Source organism: Zootoca vivipara, chromosome 17 (genome assembly GCF_963506605.1).
Source record: "Zootoca vivipara chromosome 17, rZooViv1.1, whole genome shotgun sequence".
NCBI classification, from domain to species: domain Eukaryota; kingdom Metazoa; phylum Chordata; class Lepidosauria; order Squamata; family Lacertidae; genus Zootoca; species Zootoca vivipara.
In genome coordinates, this window is record NC_083292.1 from 31,620,052 (window position 1) to 31,635,543 (window position 15,492).

A 15,492-nucleotide genomic window follows, 5' to 3' on the forward strand; every position below is an offset into this window, starting at 1 on the left:
TCAGTGGTGGCTCCTCATCTGTGTAATTCCCCCGCCCCCCAATTGAGATGCATCTGTCTTCCTCATGAACAATCAGGTGAAATTTAAAAACAGTCCTCTTCACCCTGGTCTTTTGATACCTGAAATATACTGTTTCTAGGAACTTTGAAATTATTAGCTGCGAGGGCAGGTGGCTGGTTTTTTTAAAAAAAGCTTTCAGGTGTCAATGTTTTAAAATTATTGCTATTCATTACATTTGTTAGTTGCTTTATACAGTAAGTCTCAGAAGCAACTGAACAAAATTAAAACACAAAATAATATAAAAACCAGAAAATTTTTAAATGATGTACAACACAAAATTCCTAAAATGCTAATCTGACCCTACAAAAATATGAACACCATTGTGTAGAGGCTAATTTAACTACTAACGGCCTGGTAAATAAAATTGTCTTAACCTGGTGCCTAAAAGCTGACGATGATGAAGGGATGTATGTTCTTTGCTACATTTTTAATTGCTTGGGAGGGGAGAGTGTGGTAGAAACTTCAATGTCTAACACTCTAATACAGGAAGGTAACATCCTCACCACCCCTACAGAGGACAGAAGCCATGACTCAACTGGCAGCATATGAGAAGGTGACCAGGAAATTATCGGATATCTGGACTCTTTGTACAGATCTATTCGCCTGAATGTCTGAGTGCTGGTTGGTCTGGACCACCCGCTTTCCTCCCTTTGCTTCTTCCCACAGAACATGTTGTCTTTGTTATGATTTGGTTTGCATTGTCTGCATTTTTCTTTCTTATTAGAAAGTTCGATTTTTAAAAAACCCTAGTAAATACATCAAAGTCCCTGGAGTAGAGAGACAAGGCAGCAGGATAGCAGCCTTTTCCTGGATGAGAGCCCCGGGCACTGCCCTCCCAATGCCAACTAGATGTCTCTGAGTGTCCGACCTCTTAACAAATGGGATAAAAGAATTCTCGCAAGAAGCAAGGAAAGAGAGAATAGGTTTTATTCATGGTGTGTGTGTGGCATGAAGAGAGGAAGTCAAGTTGCAACCTTGCCCCTCCCTCCCCGACAGGAGGGGAAGCCCAACACACTTCTCCATCGCATCCAACCCCACCCCGATCGTCGCCATTGATTCGGAATCCCAGCCCCAAAACATGGCGGTGCTTTGGAGTCTCTGTGGGCAGAGTTGGTTAGGAAAACCAGGAGGGGCTGGGATGTGCGCTCCCCCCCCAGAGACAGAGCACAGGGGTCAGGTGAGAGTCACCTCCGGCAGCAAGGGAAGGAGGGGGCTGAGAGAGCGAGGAGGAGAGCCACTTCAGCTGTTGCCTTTCTTCGCTACGATCAACACAGCAGAAGGCACCAAACCTACAGAGGAGACACAGAGAGAGGCAGAGAGTGGAAGGTAATGGGGAAAACGCACATCCAGCAGTTAGCAGGGCAGGTGAGGGGGTGTTGAGACTTTGGGTCAAAGCAAAACAGTCAATATTTATGTACTACTAGCTGGCCCAGCCACGCGTTGCTGTGGGTTTTTGTGTTAAATGGACCCTTTTCTGTTAAATGGACCTTCCCTAGAACCGGACCAGGCAACAGTCTGGGATGACGAAATGTGTGTGTTCCAATTGCGTCTGGGGGAAAACTGGCCCTCCAGATATTGGTGGACGGCAACTCCCATCCTGAGCATTGGGCCATGTTGGCGGAGGCTGATGGGAGCTGGAGTTCAGCAGCTTCTGGATTGATTTGGATGTATTTCTAGGCTGCTTTTCATTCAAATGAATCTCAAAACGGCTTACCAACAATACATAATAACGTAATGCGGCATAAATCGTATGAAATAATTAACAATCTACAATCTACAAAACGCTATTAACAAAATGAGCTAAAAAAAAGAGCTAACCATCACATTTACAGCAGAAGTCATATCATATGATCAACAAATCAACATGGCACTTAGAATCTATAAAACAATATTAACAAAACAGCAACTAAAAAAAGTAGGTCACCAGTTCCTCTGGTGCAGACTCTCTCTGTAGCATAAAATGGGTCAGCTTCCAACAGACAGTGCTACTGTTTTGGCCTAGGATGGGTTGGGAACCTGGTGTTGCCGGGGGGGGGGGTCCTCATCTCCCCTGCCCACCTGTCACTCACCTGACTTTGGGTGATAATTGTCAGGACTTCAGGGCTTGCAAAGCGCTTTACACAGCGCACAACTAATCCACAAGCTTGAAGTCAAAACGTGTGAGCTGACAGGCAACGATTTCAAGCCTGCTTTCTGCAGGGACTGGCTGCGCAACTGAAGCTCCCCAGGCAGAGCCAGACCGGCTGCATCTCTACCTGACGTCACATAAGGTATTAGGAGCGGGACGTAACTTGGCGGGCATTGTAGGCCAAACTGGGAACTGTGCCGGGACAAACTGGGCTCGTGACCCAGAGGTTCCCAGCCCTTGCCCAAGAATTCCTCCGTCCTCCACGGAGTAGCAGGAGGGAAAACACTGCAAGCAAAGCTCGCCCCCTTCCCTCTTCCTACCCCAATCTCAGACTCACCCAGCTCCTGCAGGGGCTTCTCCATGTCCTCCTCTGTGAAGACACGCCGCGGGAAGCTGGTGAGGAGGTGAAAAGGCTCGTCACCATTGTCCTTGCGGTTCAGCTCCACGTAGAGCCGGACGGCAGCCAGCTGCTCTTTGGCACGAAACGTCTGAGTGAGCGACGTGCCGTCCAGCAGTCTCACCTGAGAAAAACAGAGGAGGAGAGGATCTGAAATTCTGCACAATTGTCGCATTCAGGTGTAGTCAGCCATGAACATGAATAAGCCTTGGGGCTTGTGGGCTGTCTTCCCTCTCCTTCCAGCACGGCCACAGGAAGAAGATGGGAAAACGTATGTTTTTGGCTAACTGCAGTTTAGTGTTACATCTGAACCCTAAACTGTGGTTAATCTTAACTGCAGCCATTGGGATGAGAATGCACATGTAATTTTAAGTTGTTGATTTTTTTTTACTAAAGACCACCATTCAGAACTCGGAGATTTCTTATCTGCCAAAGGTTTTAAACATGCAATGGTAATTGCTTATTTCTTTAATAATTAAGAATGCTAAAGTTTAAGGATTTGTTAGTGCTTTATGTGGTTCATATGCTTCCTGTACACACTCTCGATAATCCTTAACCACAGGGTAGATGATGATGATGATAATCACGGGGAGAAGATTTTGTTGCAAATGTGAGGATGGAGATCAGAAGTGGGGGCCTGCCTAAAGCTATCTCAAGTGACACCACCACAAAGTCCAGATAATCATCTGGGAGCCACAGAAGCTGCCTTTCTTAAGTCAGGCCCTTGGTCCATCTAGCTCAGTACTGTCTACACTGACCGGCAGCAGCTTTGTAGGGTTTCAGAAGAGAGTGGCTCCCCCAGCCCTCCCAGGAGATGCCAGGAATTGAACCTGGTGCCTTCTGCATGCGAAGGATACTGAGCTGCAGTCAGGAAGTCAACATTTGGAGCCTTGCCTCTGCCATGAAAATGCTAGGTGGCCTTACTAGGCAAGCCCTCAATCTCCCCCCCCCCACTAGCCCATCTGCAGTGTGGTGAATAATAATACTGGCCTGCCTTGCAGGGTTGTTGTGTAAGGATTACAGCTAGATAATGCACCGAAGCACTTGAAAACACTACAGAAACACTAAGAAGTATTACCATTATTTTGGGGAAAGTAGGTTCGTATTCCCATTATCCTTTGTGTGGGACCCAGGGAATATCCCTTCTTACTGGTTTTATGAGATGTGCCAATAAGGATCAAAGAATGGGATGTATAGATTTAGTATCATCTAACTAGGCTGTCCTTTTTGGTTGTGCAAAGTGTCCGAGCTTGAACCGCTGTTTGTATTTTCTGTTAATTGCATTTCGACAAGGTTCTACTTCTGTATTTATTTTAAGATCAATCCAATTGAAAGGAGGCTCATAGCAGGGACCAGTTTGGAAGTGCAGACTCCTCCAGTTTGCATGGCTGGACCACTGATAACCTGGCATGGTCTGCTTGCATTAGGCAGGGAAGATTTCAGGGAGTCTTTTACGGCAGGAATGCAAAAGGTTAAGACTGGCCACCCCATGGCTGTATATTGCAAGCAGAGTGGCTACTGGCTTATGGTACATGCAAGATGAGAACAAGCAGCTCTCTCTCTACACACACACACACACACACACACACACACACAGCCTGCCCGGCAGTCAGTTACCTGTATCCTGCATTGATCATACTCTCGCTTGACAGGGGGTTCCTGGCTGGGTGACGAGGGAACCGGTGTGGGCGCTGATTGCTCAGGCGGGGTGGAGCCTTGGGAAGAGCTGCTGCTGCCGCTGCCAAACTGAATTAAAAAGGAGAGATGGGCCAGTTGACAAAAGACGGCCGCCCAACACCACCCTGATGTATGTTCTCAGTGCAGGCTTGCACTCCAGGGGCAGAAAGCCCTGTTCGCAAATAAGGATACAGTGGTGCCTCGCTAGACGAAATTAATTCGTTCCACGGGTCTTTTCTTATAGCGAAAAAATTCGTCTAGCGAATCCCATAGGAATGCATTGAATTTTTTTTGAATTTTTTTTTGCCCATAGGAACGCATTAATTGAATTTCAATGCATTCCTATGGGAAACCGCGATTCGCTAGATGAATTTTTCGTAAAATGCATTCGTCTAGCGAGGCAAGCTCCGCTCGAAAATACCTTTCGTTAAGCGGAAATTTCGTTAAGCAGGGCATTCGTTAAGCGAGGCACCACTGTATCAACAAGCTGGAAGGTGTCCAGAGCCGGGCAACCAAGATGATCAAGGGTCTGGAAACCAAGCCTTATGAGGAACAGTTGGGGGAGTTGGGCATTGTTTAGCCCAGAGAAGAGGAGACAGAGCAGTCTTCAGCTATTTAAAGGGCTGTCACATAGAAGATGGTGCTCTGGGGGGGGGGGATTTGAAATCAATGGATTCAAATGACAAGAAACGAGATTCCGGCTAAACATCTGGAATAACTTTCTGGTGGCAAGAGCTGTTCGAAATGGACTCCCATGAGAGGCTGTGGTCTCTTCTTCATTTTAAGCAGACGGATGGCCATCTGTCAAGGATTCTGCAGTGGTGACTGCTTCATTGCAGGGGGTTATTATTATTACCATTTATTAAATTTGACATCACCCTTCATCCGAGGGTGGTTTACAATAAAAAGGTAAAGGTACCCCTGACCATTAGGGACCCAGGTGGTTCGCCAGAAGCGGCTTAGTCATGCTGGCCACATGACTCGGAAGCTGCCTGCGGACAAACGCCTGCTCCCTCGAGCTATAGGGGCCCCTTTACCTTTACCCCTGACCATTAGGTACAGTCGCGGACGACTCTGGGGTTGCGTGCTCATCTCGCTCTATAGGCCGAGGGAGCCAGTGTTTGTCTGCAGACAGCTTCCGGGTCATGTGGCCAGCATGACTAAGCCGCTTCTGGCGAACCAGAGCAGCGCACGGAAACGCCGTTTACCTTCCCGCTGGAGCGGTACCTATTTATCTACTTGCACTTTGACGTGCTTTTGAACTACTAGGTTGGCAGGAGCAGGGACCGAGCAACGGGAGCTCACCCCGTCACGGGGATTCGAACCGCCGACCTTCCGATCGGCAAGCCCTAGGCTCTGTGGTTTAGACCACAGCGCCACCCGCGTCCCATCGGTTTACAATAGAAAAACACAAAAGTACATATCATAGCAATGAAAAGGAATTCCCACCCCCACAGTTTAAAAGGCCATAGATTGTTTAATTAGTCAAAACCCTGGGAGAAGAGGAATGTTTTTGCCTGGTGCTTAAAGATATGTAACAGAGGCACCCAGAGAGCCTCCCCGGGGAGAGCGTTCCACAAGCAGGGAGCCACCACAGAAAAGCCCGTTCTCGTATTGCTGCCCTTCAGACCGTTTGTGGAGGAGGCACGTGAAAAAGGCATCGGATGTTAAACGCAGGGTGTGGTAGATAACTCTTGGAGTCCCTTCCAACTCTACAATTATATGATTCTAGAAGTTTAACAACACCGGCAGGTTTACCCAACAGGCAGGGCCTTCGCCTAAGAGCTTGGGCAAACATTGCAATGCATTTGTTGCTGGCTTCCACTGTTTTGCACGGAAGGTGGGAGTTGGCTTTTCTGAAAGTTCTCTCCCATAACATCCCTCCTATAAATACTCCATTAAAATGGATGCAGTGCTGAAATGCTGATCCCTGGGCCACATGGTCAACGGTCAGTGCTGATAGCAAATGGGAGCCCAATATTGTTTGGAGGGCCGTTTCCCCAAGTCTTGGATTCATGCTATGTGAATCAACCTCAGGCTCACTCGCTCCCCTGTCCTTTTTCTCCCTCTGGGTCAGCCATGAGCAGATTGGAATTACTGCATTTTAATATTTTGTTGGAAGCCGCCCAGAGTGGCTGGGAAAACCCAGCCAGATGGGCAGGGTATTATTATTATTATTAATAATAATAATAATAATAATAATAATAATAATAATATGGAAGGAAACAGAACAGACTCTGGAGACAGTACATCTGTTACCTTGATCATGCCTTTTCATTTTTAATTGTTTTTATTTCCACCTGTGGGACCCACATCTCTCGTGGAAGGAAGCCACGAGCAAAAATACGACTCTCAGAGCACACCCCTTACCCAGCTTCTGCTGCTTGCTTACCTTCTTGGCTCTCTCGGCCTTATCGCGCTCTATCTTCTCTCGCACCCGCTGCCTGGAAAGGAGAAGAGTTTTTATTGGGGGGGTGGGTGGGTAGGAGAGCAAGGGAGGCTGCAACTCGATCACAAGAGAGCGTCATTTGATAGCAGTCTTGGTGTCAAGAATGGGGTTGTCCCAGCGGCAGAAAGGAAACTTGCTTTCTACAGAGTCAAGACCTAGTTCAGTATTCATCTGCAGCAACACTCCGGGGTTTCGGGGAGTGGTCTTTCGCAAGCAAAGCAGAGCTCTAACCACTGAACTTCATGCCCCTTGCCCCGGCTCTCATGAAAGAAGCTGGAAAACTTACGAACCTGAGAAAGGCTAGAAAGGTCAGGTGTGACCTGGGAAGGATTTTAAAGTATACTAGGGAGGTAGGAATTCCTTTGCTCCACTTCCTATCCCACTAAACAGCATTTGCCACCCGCAGGTGTGGGAAACCTTTGTCCCTCCACAGGCTGCTGAACCACAACTCCCATCAGCCCCAGCAATTGTGGCCAATGGCCAGGGACAATGGGAAGTAAAGTCCAGCAACTTCCGTGGGGGCAGAGTTTCCCCACAGCTGCCCTACGGCATGAACCTCCACCAGCATCCCACAAGTTCCCCTCCACAACCTGACTCCACGTTGCAACTCCCCTTCCCCAAAACATCTTCCAGCAAAACTTCGACTAGAAACTGCAGGTTCAGTGAAACCACAGCCGTCTGCCCATTTACCACCAAAAGGCAGAGTCTGGGTGGTGGAAAAGTGCTAAATTCCACTCTTATGTACATATACCTAGAATCGCGTCCTTTCCTTTCTAAAGTTTGGATAGATCTGGACACTCACCCCCAGTGTGTGTGTATGTGCGTGTGTCAGACAAACAGACAGACAGACCACTTGCTCTAAACCCAGGTTTTCCAAAATTGGGTCTCCAGCTGTTTTTGAACTCCAACTCCCATCATCCCTGGCTAGCAGGACAAGTGGTCAAGGATGATGGGAACAGGAATCCAAAAGCAGCTGGAGACTCAAGTTTGGGAAACCCTGCTCTAAACCACCCTTCCCCAACCTGATGCCCTCCAGATATCTTGAGACTCCAACTCCCATCACCTACAGTTAGGGTTGCCAGACTCAATAGAGGACAGGACTTCTGTGCCTTTAATTGCCCTGCTCTCTTTTGAGTCTGGGAACCTTAAAAGAGAAACCAGCAGACCCTTTGCTTGGAAATTAAACAAAGGGTCTGCTGGTTTCTGTTGAAGGTTTCCAGACTCAAAAGGGAGCAGGGCAATTAAAGGCACCGAAGTCCTGTCCTCTATTGAGTCTGGCAACCCTATCTACGGTCAGCATGGCAATGACTCTCTCTGTATCTCTCAACCAAACCTAAAACAGAGAGGGTGGGAAACATGCAGACCGCCATGAGTTCGTGGGAGGAAAGGTGGGATATAAAGGAAGTGAGAAGCAACACCTGGAGAGCACCAGGTCGGGGAAGCCTGCCCTGTGCAGCTCTTCATTACAAACGGCAGCCTTCTCCCCAATTACTCGCAAGTAAGCTTCAGTGAAATCAAGGGGACTTGCTTCGAGTTGGGCAAGTGTAGGGCTGTGCTGTAGGAGTATTTTGCTATCCTGCCTTCCCATTAAAAGGAAGGCTCAACGCAGCTCCCAGCAAAACGTTAAAATCAGTATTAAAATGCAAGGCGTGTTATGTTGGTTGGTTACGAGCTGTTGAAAGAGGGAGGGAGGGAGCAGGTGAAATGAATCAATGATCATGTCACAGGGAGGTTAAAATATCACCGGCATCTCCAGGTAGAGCTGGGGGAGAGAGAAAAGCAGACAGGCAGGGGGACTCCATGCCTGAAACTCTGGAGAGCTGCTGCCAGTCACTGCCAACAATATTGAGCTAGATCAGTGTTTCCCAAACTTGGGTCTTCAGCTGTTTTTGGACTGCAGCTCCCATCATTCCTGACCACTGGCCCTGCTAGCTAAAGATGATGGGAACTGTAGTCCAAAATCAGCTGGAGGCCAAAGTTTGGGAAGCACTGAGCTAGACAGACCAATGGCCTGACTCGACAGAGAAGCAACTTCCTATATTGACAGCTCTTTTGCTTTGATTTGGGAAGGCATTAAAAGCACCCACAGACCATGAGAAGTCTGCTGCCGTTCTCCACTCTACAGGAGCAGCCTCCTCCCCTTCCAGCCCCGCTCTGGGTCCCCACTGCCCACCCCCCCCCAGGCTCTCACTTGGCCAACTTCTCCTCCAGCTTCTCCTTGCGCCTCTCCTCGGCCAGCTTCTTCATCTCATCCTCCTGCAGCTTCTGACGGATGAGGGAGAGCTCCTGGCCTTGCTTCCGGCGCTGCTTCTCCCGCTCAATGCTCTCCCGCTTCTCTCGCTCCTCACGTTCCCGCTGCTTCTGAGTGATCAGCTCCATCATCCTGAAAGCACATGGGGGAATTCCCCCAGGGGATCTCATAAGCCACAGGGGTGCTGCCGTAAACAAGAGAGGGTGGAGTTGAAAGGGCTTCGGTGCTCTGTGCAGCTCTGTGCCCCGCTCACCTCACAGCATAATTATGCGAAGATGCCTTACCTAACCATCAAGATTTCATTGGGACTCCCCAAATCCCATCATCCCTGACAACCAGTGATTCTGGCTGGGGATGCTGGAAGTCCAAAACCACATAGGGACCCAAGTTCCACATAAAGTGGGTGGGTGGGTGGGTGGGTGGGAAACATGCAGGCTTGCATGATTAGCCTAATCATATTCTAGTCGCAGAATCCCTTTTTTCAGGTTGCAGAATTTAAAGCCGACAGAATTATTATCACCTCTTTGTCTGCTCCCGCTTCTCTTCTTCGCTCAGGGGGCGTCGGTTATCTTCCTCCGTCAGCTCCTCTAACGTGGGATCTATGGGGAGATAAACCTGTTATGTCGCTACCCTCTGGGCTTGGGAGAACCCAAAGAGACAAGCAAGGAAATTCTTATATTTGAGGATGAGCAGAAAAAGAAGAAAAAGAAAAATTAACATAAGAACATAACAAGAGCCCGTTCACTGGAGTAGTAGTAGTACTAGTAGTATACTACCCAATACCCGCAAATCTCATAATAAAGGTCATAGGATCTGAGTGCAACAGCAATTTTATCCAGCTGTGATTCCCAGCCGCTGTTGCTTCTGGCATTGGAGCGTGAACTCAACCCTCATGGCTGGTAAGCACTGGTAGCTTTATCCTGCATCAATCTGTTTAACCCCCTTTTAATGCCATCTGAGTCGCTGACCCTAAAGAAGGGGTCCTCAGGGTCCCTTCCAACTCTATGATTCTACTGTGAGTTGACTCCACTGATTTAACCATACACTGTTTGGGAGGAAGGACTTTAATTTTGTCCATTCCCACACTGTACTTCCAGAGTTCTAGAATAATGAGAGAGGGAGAAAAACCAGAGCCAAGAATGTTAAGGAAGACGGCTGACAAAGCAGCAACGGAAACATTCAGATCTTGGTTTGTGGCTTTTAGCTTTTAGATCTTTCTTGGACGAATCTAACTGACCAAGCAAGGCTCTCTGCTGGCAGGATTCCAGAACAGGGATGGGCCAGCATGCTGTTACTGAACTATAAGTCCCATCAGCCCCAGCCTGGGATGGGATGATGGGAGTTGCTGCCCAACATCTGGAGGGGGAGCTGTTGGCTATTCCTGTTCTAGAACCTCTGGAAAAGTTGCCCTCAGTGGAAAGAGATGGAGGTTCGAAGGAGCTCAATTCTGTCTGGATGGAACAAATTCCAATCTCCCCCTCCTCTCCCAGGTGATAGTAAGAACTAGGCCAGGCACAGGACCCCCTGATGAGGGTCCCTCCCACCTCAAGTTCTCCATATTTGCTCTGACCTGATCCACTCTGCACTGACTCTGGCGTCCTTCCCTCAGGGGGCTCCTCTGTGCTCAGAACATGGCCTTGGGGGGGCACGTACGGCTCGTCCAAGTCAGGATCATTTTCATGCTCCATGAGCCTAGGAGTAGAGAGAGAGGCACCATTCAGGCGAAGACTGGTAAAAGGAGGGCTGCAAGGGTTTTGTCTGCAGGAGGGAAGAAGGGAGCCAGTACTTACCAATCCATTGCTGATTCAATGCCCTGGTTCCCTGTTAGCGCTAGGGCCTTCTCTCTGGGGAAAAAGGAGAGGGAAGAGGTAGTGAACTACATATGAACACAGGGCTATTCTACATTTTTTGTGCCTTTCTGAGAAGTGCTGGAAGCCCAACTTCCCCTTCATCTAGGGTGGGGTTGCAGGTTGCGGGACGGCGACAGGGTTCGCTGCAACAATTAAGTCCACAAAGGAAGCTGCCATATACTGAGTCAGATCATTGGTCCACCTATCCTAACGCAATACTGTCTGCACTGACTGGCAGCTGCTCTATACTATTATTTCAAGCACGGAATGTCCCCCAGCTTGACCTGGAGATGCTGGGGATTGAACCAGGGACCTTCTGCATGCCAGGTAGATGTTGTAGCCCTTCCCAAATACTAACACAGAAAGCTGTCTTCTACTGAGTCAGATCACTCACTAATATTGCCCACACTGACTGGCAGCGCCAATGCTCTACCACTGAGCTACAGCTTTTCGCAAAGGCTGATTTTCAATTAAGGCCAATGGCCATGGTCTAGTACTGCTTGTCTGAACACACATATACCCTGGTAGCATATACCGTACATATACACATATACACCTGCAAGCTAACACACATATACATTGGGAGCAGAGAAGGGGGTCTTGCACAGATCCAGTTTTCTTCTTTCTAGGCCTTCTGGGCAATAGATGTGGGACCAGAAGGGCTGGCCTTGCCATTTTAACCCTCACATGCCTCCCACCCTTCCCCAGGGACAGACACCTACGCTCTGTTCTGGGGGAAGCCCATCTCAATGAGGCTCTCCAGAGCTGTAGCCTCCATGCTGCTGGGCTGGGATGCCACCACCACGGCCAGCAAACTCTGCAAAAGAAACAGGAGGAGCCCTGAAATTTGTATTAGTTCCTTTAACAGCGACAGCGAAAGGAAGAGGTTAACAAAAGGAAGTAACATTCCGGGAGCCACGACAGAATTTTTTTACGTAAGAACGTAAGGAAAGCCTGCTGGATCAGCCCAGCTTCCACCGTTCGCACAGTGGCCAGCCAGATGTCTGTGGGAAACTGGCTAGCAGTTTCTCCTGTGGTTTCTAGCAACAGGTAGAGTATTCAGAAGCATGCTGCGCTGCAACCATGGAGGCAGAGCACTGAGCAATCTGTACAACAGAACAATCTGTGCCACCCAGGAAACATTTGTCCTAAGATTTCTGTAATAAAGCTACTGTCAAAAGTTATCTTTGAAGTCAAAAGTTATTACTCTGCACTGGCACAGTGATAATACATGGAATCCTCATTTGTTTGTCATACTTTTGATACTTTATTGTATGCCAGTTTGGGAGGTGTTTTTTGGGGGGTTGGGTTGGCCGAGAATGGCTTAAAAGTCACACACACACAGAGAATTGATGGTCACAATTTTGTCATGTTAATACAACTCCACCACAACTCTGTTTCCAAAATGTGCCCTGTTTTCTTTTGCGCTCTCTGTAGTTAAGAGAGAGCAAACCTCCCGACCTTGGAGAGGAATATCATATCAGTGTGTGCAGCCAAGGCCTTGAATGCCTGAACGCCACCCACACTCTTGCCTTTAACAGCTGCCTGTTAAGATAGAAAAAAAATGAGCAAGAGAAAAGTCTGTCTATCATTGCATTTCCACTCCAGGGGAGGTTTTGCTGGTTAATTTCTATACGGTCAAACTTCGGTTCTCGAACAGCTCCGTTCTCGAATGTTTCGGCTCCCCAACGCCGAAAACCCAGAAGTAAATGCTCCAGTTTGCAAACTTTTTCGGAACTCAAATGTCCAACCGGCTTCCGCTTGAGCGTGAGAAGCTTTTGCAAACCAATCGGAAGCCACACCTCGGTTGTCGAATGTTTCAGAAGTCAAATGGTCTTCCGGAACAGATTACGTTCGACAACCGAGGTTTGACCGTATCTGAGGACATGGTTAGCCAATGCGGTGACCTCCAGATGTTGGAATACAACTCCCCATCAACCCCAGACAAAAGGGCCAATGGGAGTTGGAGTCGAACAGCATTTGGAGGTCACCACATGGGCCAATCCTGTCTTAAGCTGTTTGTAAAAGCTACAGTAGACTTGCCGGGGGTGGGGGATGAAGGAACTAGCCCCTCCCCTGAGATGACTTTAACTTAGGAGCCAGTGGGATATAGCAGGTAGACTGAAAGACTAGGACTGGGAAGACCCAAGTTCGAATTCCTATTCAACCATTAAGTCAACTGTGTAACCCTAGGGTCACACAGGCTCAGAGCAGCTTATAGCAGTTTTTGTAAGCATCAATAAATCTAGCAGTTTTTGGACTAGCTGGGCCTTCTTGACCGTTAGACCCACTATTAGTCCACTCAATCCACTGGAGCCTGTCTTCACATGCCGGTGAAGTCCCTAACTCACTGAGGGTTTGAGACCGCTGTCACATACTGACAGCTTCTGGGAGCCACAGGTGAGAGCTGAGTCTGGGGAACAAAGGTGGAAAATTACCCCAGAAGGAGCATGATGTGTTCACCCTCACAATATTGTTTAAGAAGCCTGCGGAATACAGTTAAAATTATTTTTATCATTATTATAGCAAAACTACCCAAAGACACCTAGATTCGCTTTCAAAATTTTGCTGACCTCATCAGTGTTTCAGTGCTAATTATTGGTGGTGATTTTATCTGCGGTTTCAATTTAGACCTCTTATAAATCTTTGCAAATAAATAAGATGCACACATTATTTACTTACCCCCCAGAGGAAGGACCCATGGGGTTTAAATTCGTCCCATAAACACCCAGCCAGCCATTTCTTACGCTTAACGGCCCCAGCTTCCCCCCTCCTCCATAGATCTTAAAGGGTTAAATGTAAGCCCCCCCCAAGGTCTTTGGAGCAAATGACCTGGAAAGGGGAGGAGCCAAACGCGAGGCTGGAAAAGGGTGGGTGTCAAGGCGGGGCCCTTCCCTGTTTCTTAAAGGGACCGCATATTTGGGGAATGGGGGGGAGAACCCCGCAGGGCAGGCTGCGCCAGGTGGGGAGGGGGCCTGTACGAGCGAGCCTACTGCCATTTCCCAGGTGGCGGGAGAAGGAGCGCCCCCCCCCCGCCTTTCACCTGCTCTCGGAGGGACCGGCGCTCTCGCTCTCTCTTCCCAGGCGGCAGCAGCGGCGGCGGCAACAGCAGCAAAAGCGCACCGGAAGCGGTGGGTTTGTCGCGCGGCCGCTGTTTGGCTCACGTGGGCAGGTTGCCGGAATGCGCGAAGGCGGCCGCCGAGGGACAGAAAGGGTGCGCGATCATGGGGTCGGCGGAGAGCTTCGCCTTAAAGGGGCAGGAAACTGTTCGAGGCGGTCAAATCTGTGCCAAAGCGATTTTATCTCCTATGTATGTATCCCTCCCCAAGGCCCCCCCACACCTGTCTTTTCTTTCTCTTTCAATTCATTTAATTAATTTCTTACTGCATTTATTAATTGATTTGTTCTTTTTTACAATTTCATTATGTTATAATACCTTTTCCCTCATTTATTCTTCCCCTCGTTCTTTCTACCTTTTATTTATTTTCCATTCCTTCTGCCTGCCCTTTTTTGAATTCTCTCTTGTACTCTTCTTTTTTCTTTCACTTCTCTCTCTTATTATTCTTTCTCTCTTCACTTGCGTTTACTGTATTTAGTTCAGTTTTCCTGTCGTTTTTCATTCTTTTATTTTTCATTCATTATTATTTCTTCTTTCGCGCTTCCATTCTTTTAGTCTTCTATTTTTCTCTTTCTCTTTTTCATTCGCTCTTTTTCTTTTTCTCCCATTCTTTTCCTTCTGTTTTCTTTCTATCATATCCCTTTCATTCACATTTTCTCCTTCACTTGCTCATTCATTCATTCATTCACTGGCTGCAGGGGTTATAGCAAGGGTTGGGAACCTCTGGCCAGCGGGCCAGATTTAACCCTGCACGGATCCCAATTTGGTGCAGGGGGGTCCATTTTCCCCAACCTACACCCACTTGCCCCATACCTGACACCGCATGAGACATCAGGTGTGAGGCAGGACCAGTTGTGCAGCTGAGTTTCATGTGGGGAGCTCCATCATGCAGCTGATCCCAGAAGAAAGCAGCTTTGCCAGCCCTATGCTGGGAGCTTTACTGAGCATAGGGCTGGCAAAGCCTCTTCTGTGGTTCCCAAGAGCTGCACAAGGGACTTTTGACAGGTGAGCAGCAGGACAACATGCCCATCAGTTACCTGACATAATAATGCCAGGTGATTGGCAAGTTGTTCAGAGTCCTGCCAGGCAAAAACACCCAAGGAGGGTTTGATGCAGAGAAGGTGAGGGTTGCAGCCAGACCCAAGGTCCCCTAAGACCATCAGAAAAGCTCTGCTGGGTCCAGCATCCTGTTTTCACAGTGATCAACCAGACCCCCAGACTCCCCACAATGGGAAGCCTGCAAATAGGACCTGAGAGCAGCAGCAACTCTCCCTGCTTGCGATTTGCATGAATTTGCCTAATCCTCTTCGAAAGCTGGCCACATGACCTGGAAGCTATACACCGGCTCCCTCGGCCAATAATGCGAGATGAGCGCGCAACCCCAGAGTCGGTCACGACTGGACCTAATGGTCAGGGGTCCCTTTACCTTTACCTTACCTTTGAAAGCCATCCAGATCAGGGACTCAAACTGTCTTGCACCAGCTGAAGTTTCTGAACCGTTTTCAGAGGCAGCCCCACATATAACGCAATGCGGTAATCTAACCTAGAAGTTAGCGCGGGTG

The 15,492-nt window shown here is 48.4% G+C and overlaps 1 protein-coding gene across 2 annotated transcripts; it reads right to left on the reverse strand.

The window, feature by feature from the left end:
• Nucleotides 1-965: 965 nt before the first annotated feature.
• Nucleotides 966-13,977, reverse strand: UBXN1 (UBX domain protein 1). Of its 2 annotated transcripts, none has more exons than XM_035098596.2 (10): nt 13,856-13,977; nt 11,535-11,629; nt 10,753-10,806; nt 10,533-10,654; nt 9,483-9,561; nt 8,903-9,094; nt 6,655-6,706; nt 4,203-4,331; nt 2,526-2,709; nt 966-1,349 (listed from the first exon to the last, which is right to left on the reverse strand). In XM_035098596.2, the coding sequence occupies exons 2-10, from the start codon at nt 11,588-11,590 to the stop codon at nt 1,300-1,302; spliced, it is 918 nt and encodes a 305-aa protein (XP_034954487.1). In that variant the 5' UTR covers nt 11,591-11,629; nt 13,856-13,977; the 3' UTR covers nt 966-1,299. The 2 variants fall into 2 exon arrangements, with proteins under 2 accessions (XP_034954487.1, XP_034954488.1); XM_035098597.2 differs by lacking the exon at nt 13,856-13,977 and adding an exon at nt 13,495-13,812.
• Nucleotides 13,978-15,492: the final 1,515 nt, after the last annotated feature.

What these genes read in the sequence shown, in the direction of transcription:
- UBXN1 (XM_035098596.2), bottom strand. Translation starts at nt 11,590, where the DNA reads ATGGAGGCTACAGCTCTGGAGAGCCTCATTGAGATGGGCTTCCCCCAG. An exon ending in GTCAGTGCAGAGTGGATCAG is followed by an intron (nt 9,562 to 10,532) that starts GTCAGAGCAAAT and finishes ATCTCCCCATAG; the next exon opens with ATCCCACGTTAGAGGAGCTG. An exon ending in AGGCCGAGAGAGCCAAGAAG is followed by an intron (nt 4,332 to 6,654) that starts GTAAGCAAGCAG and finishes TTTTTAATTCAG; the next exon opens with TTTGGCAGCGGCAGCAGCAG.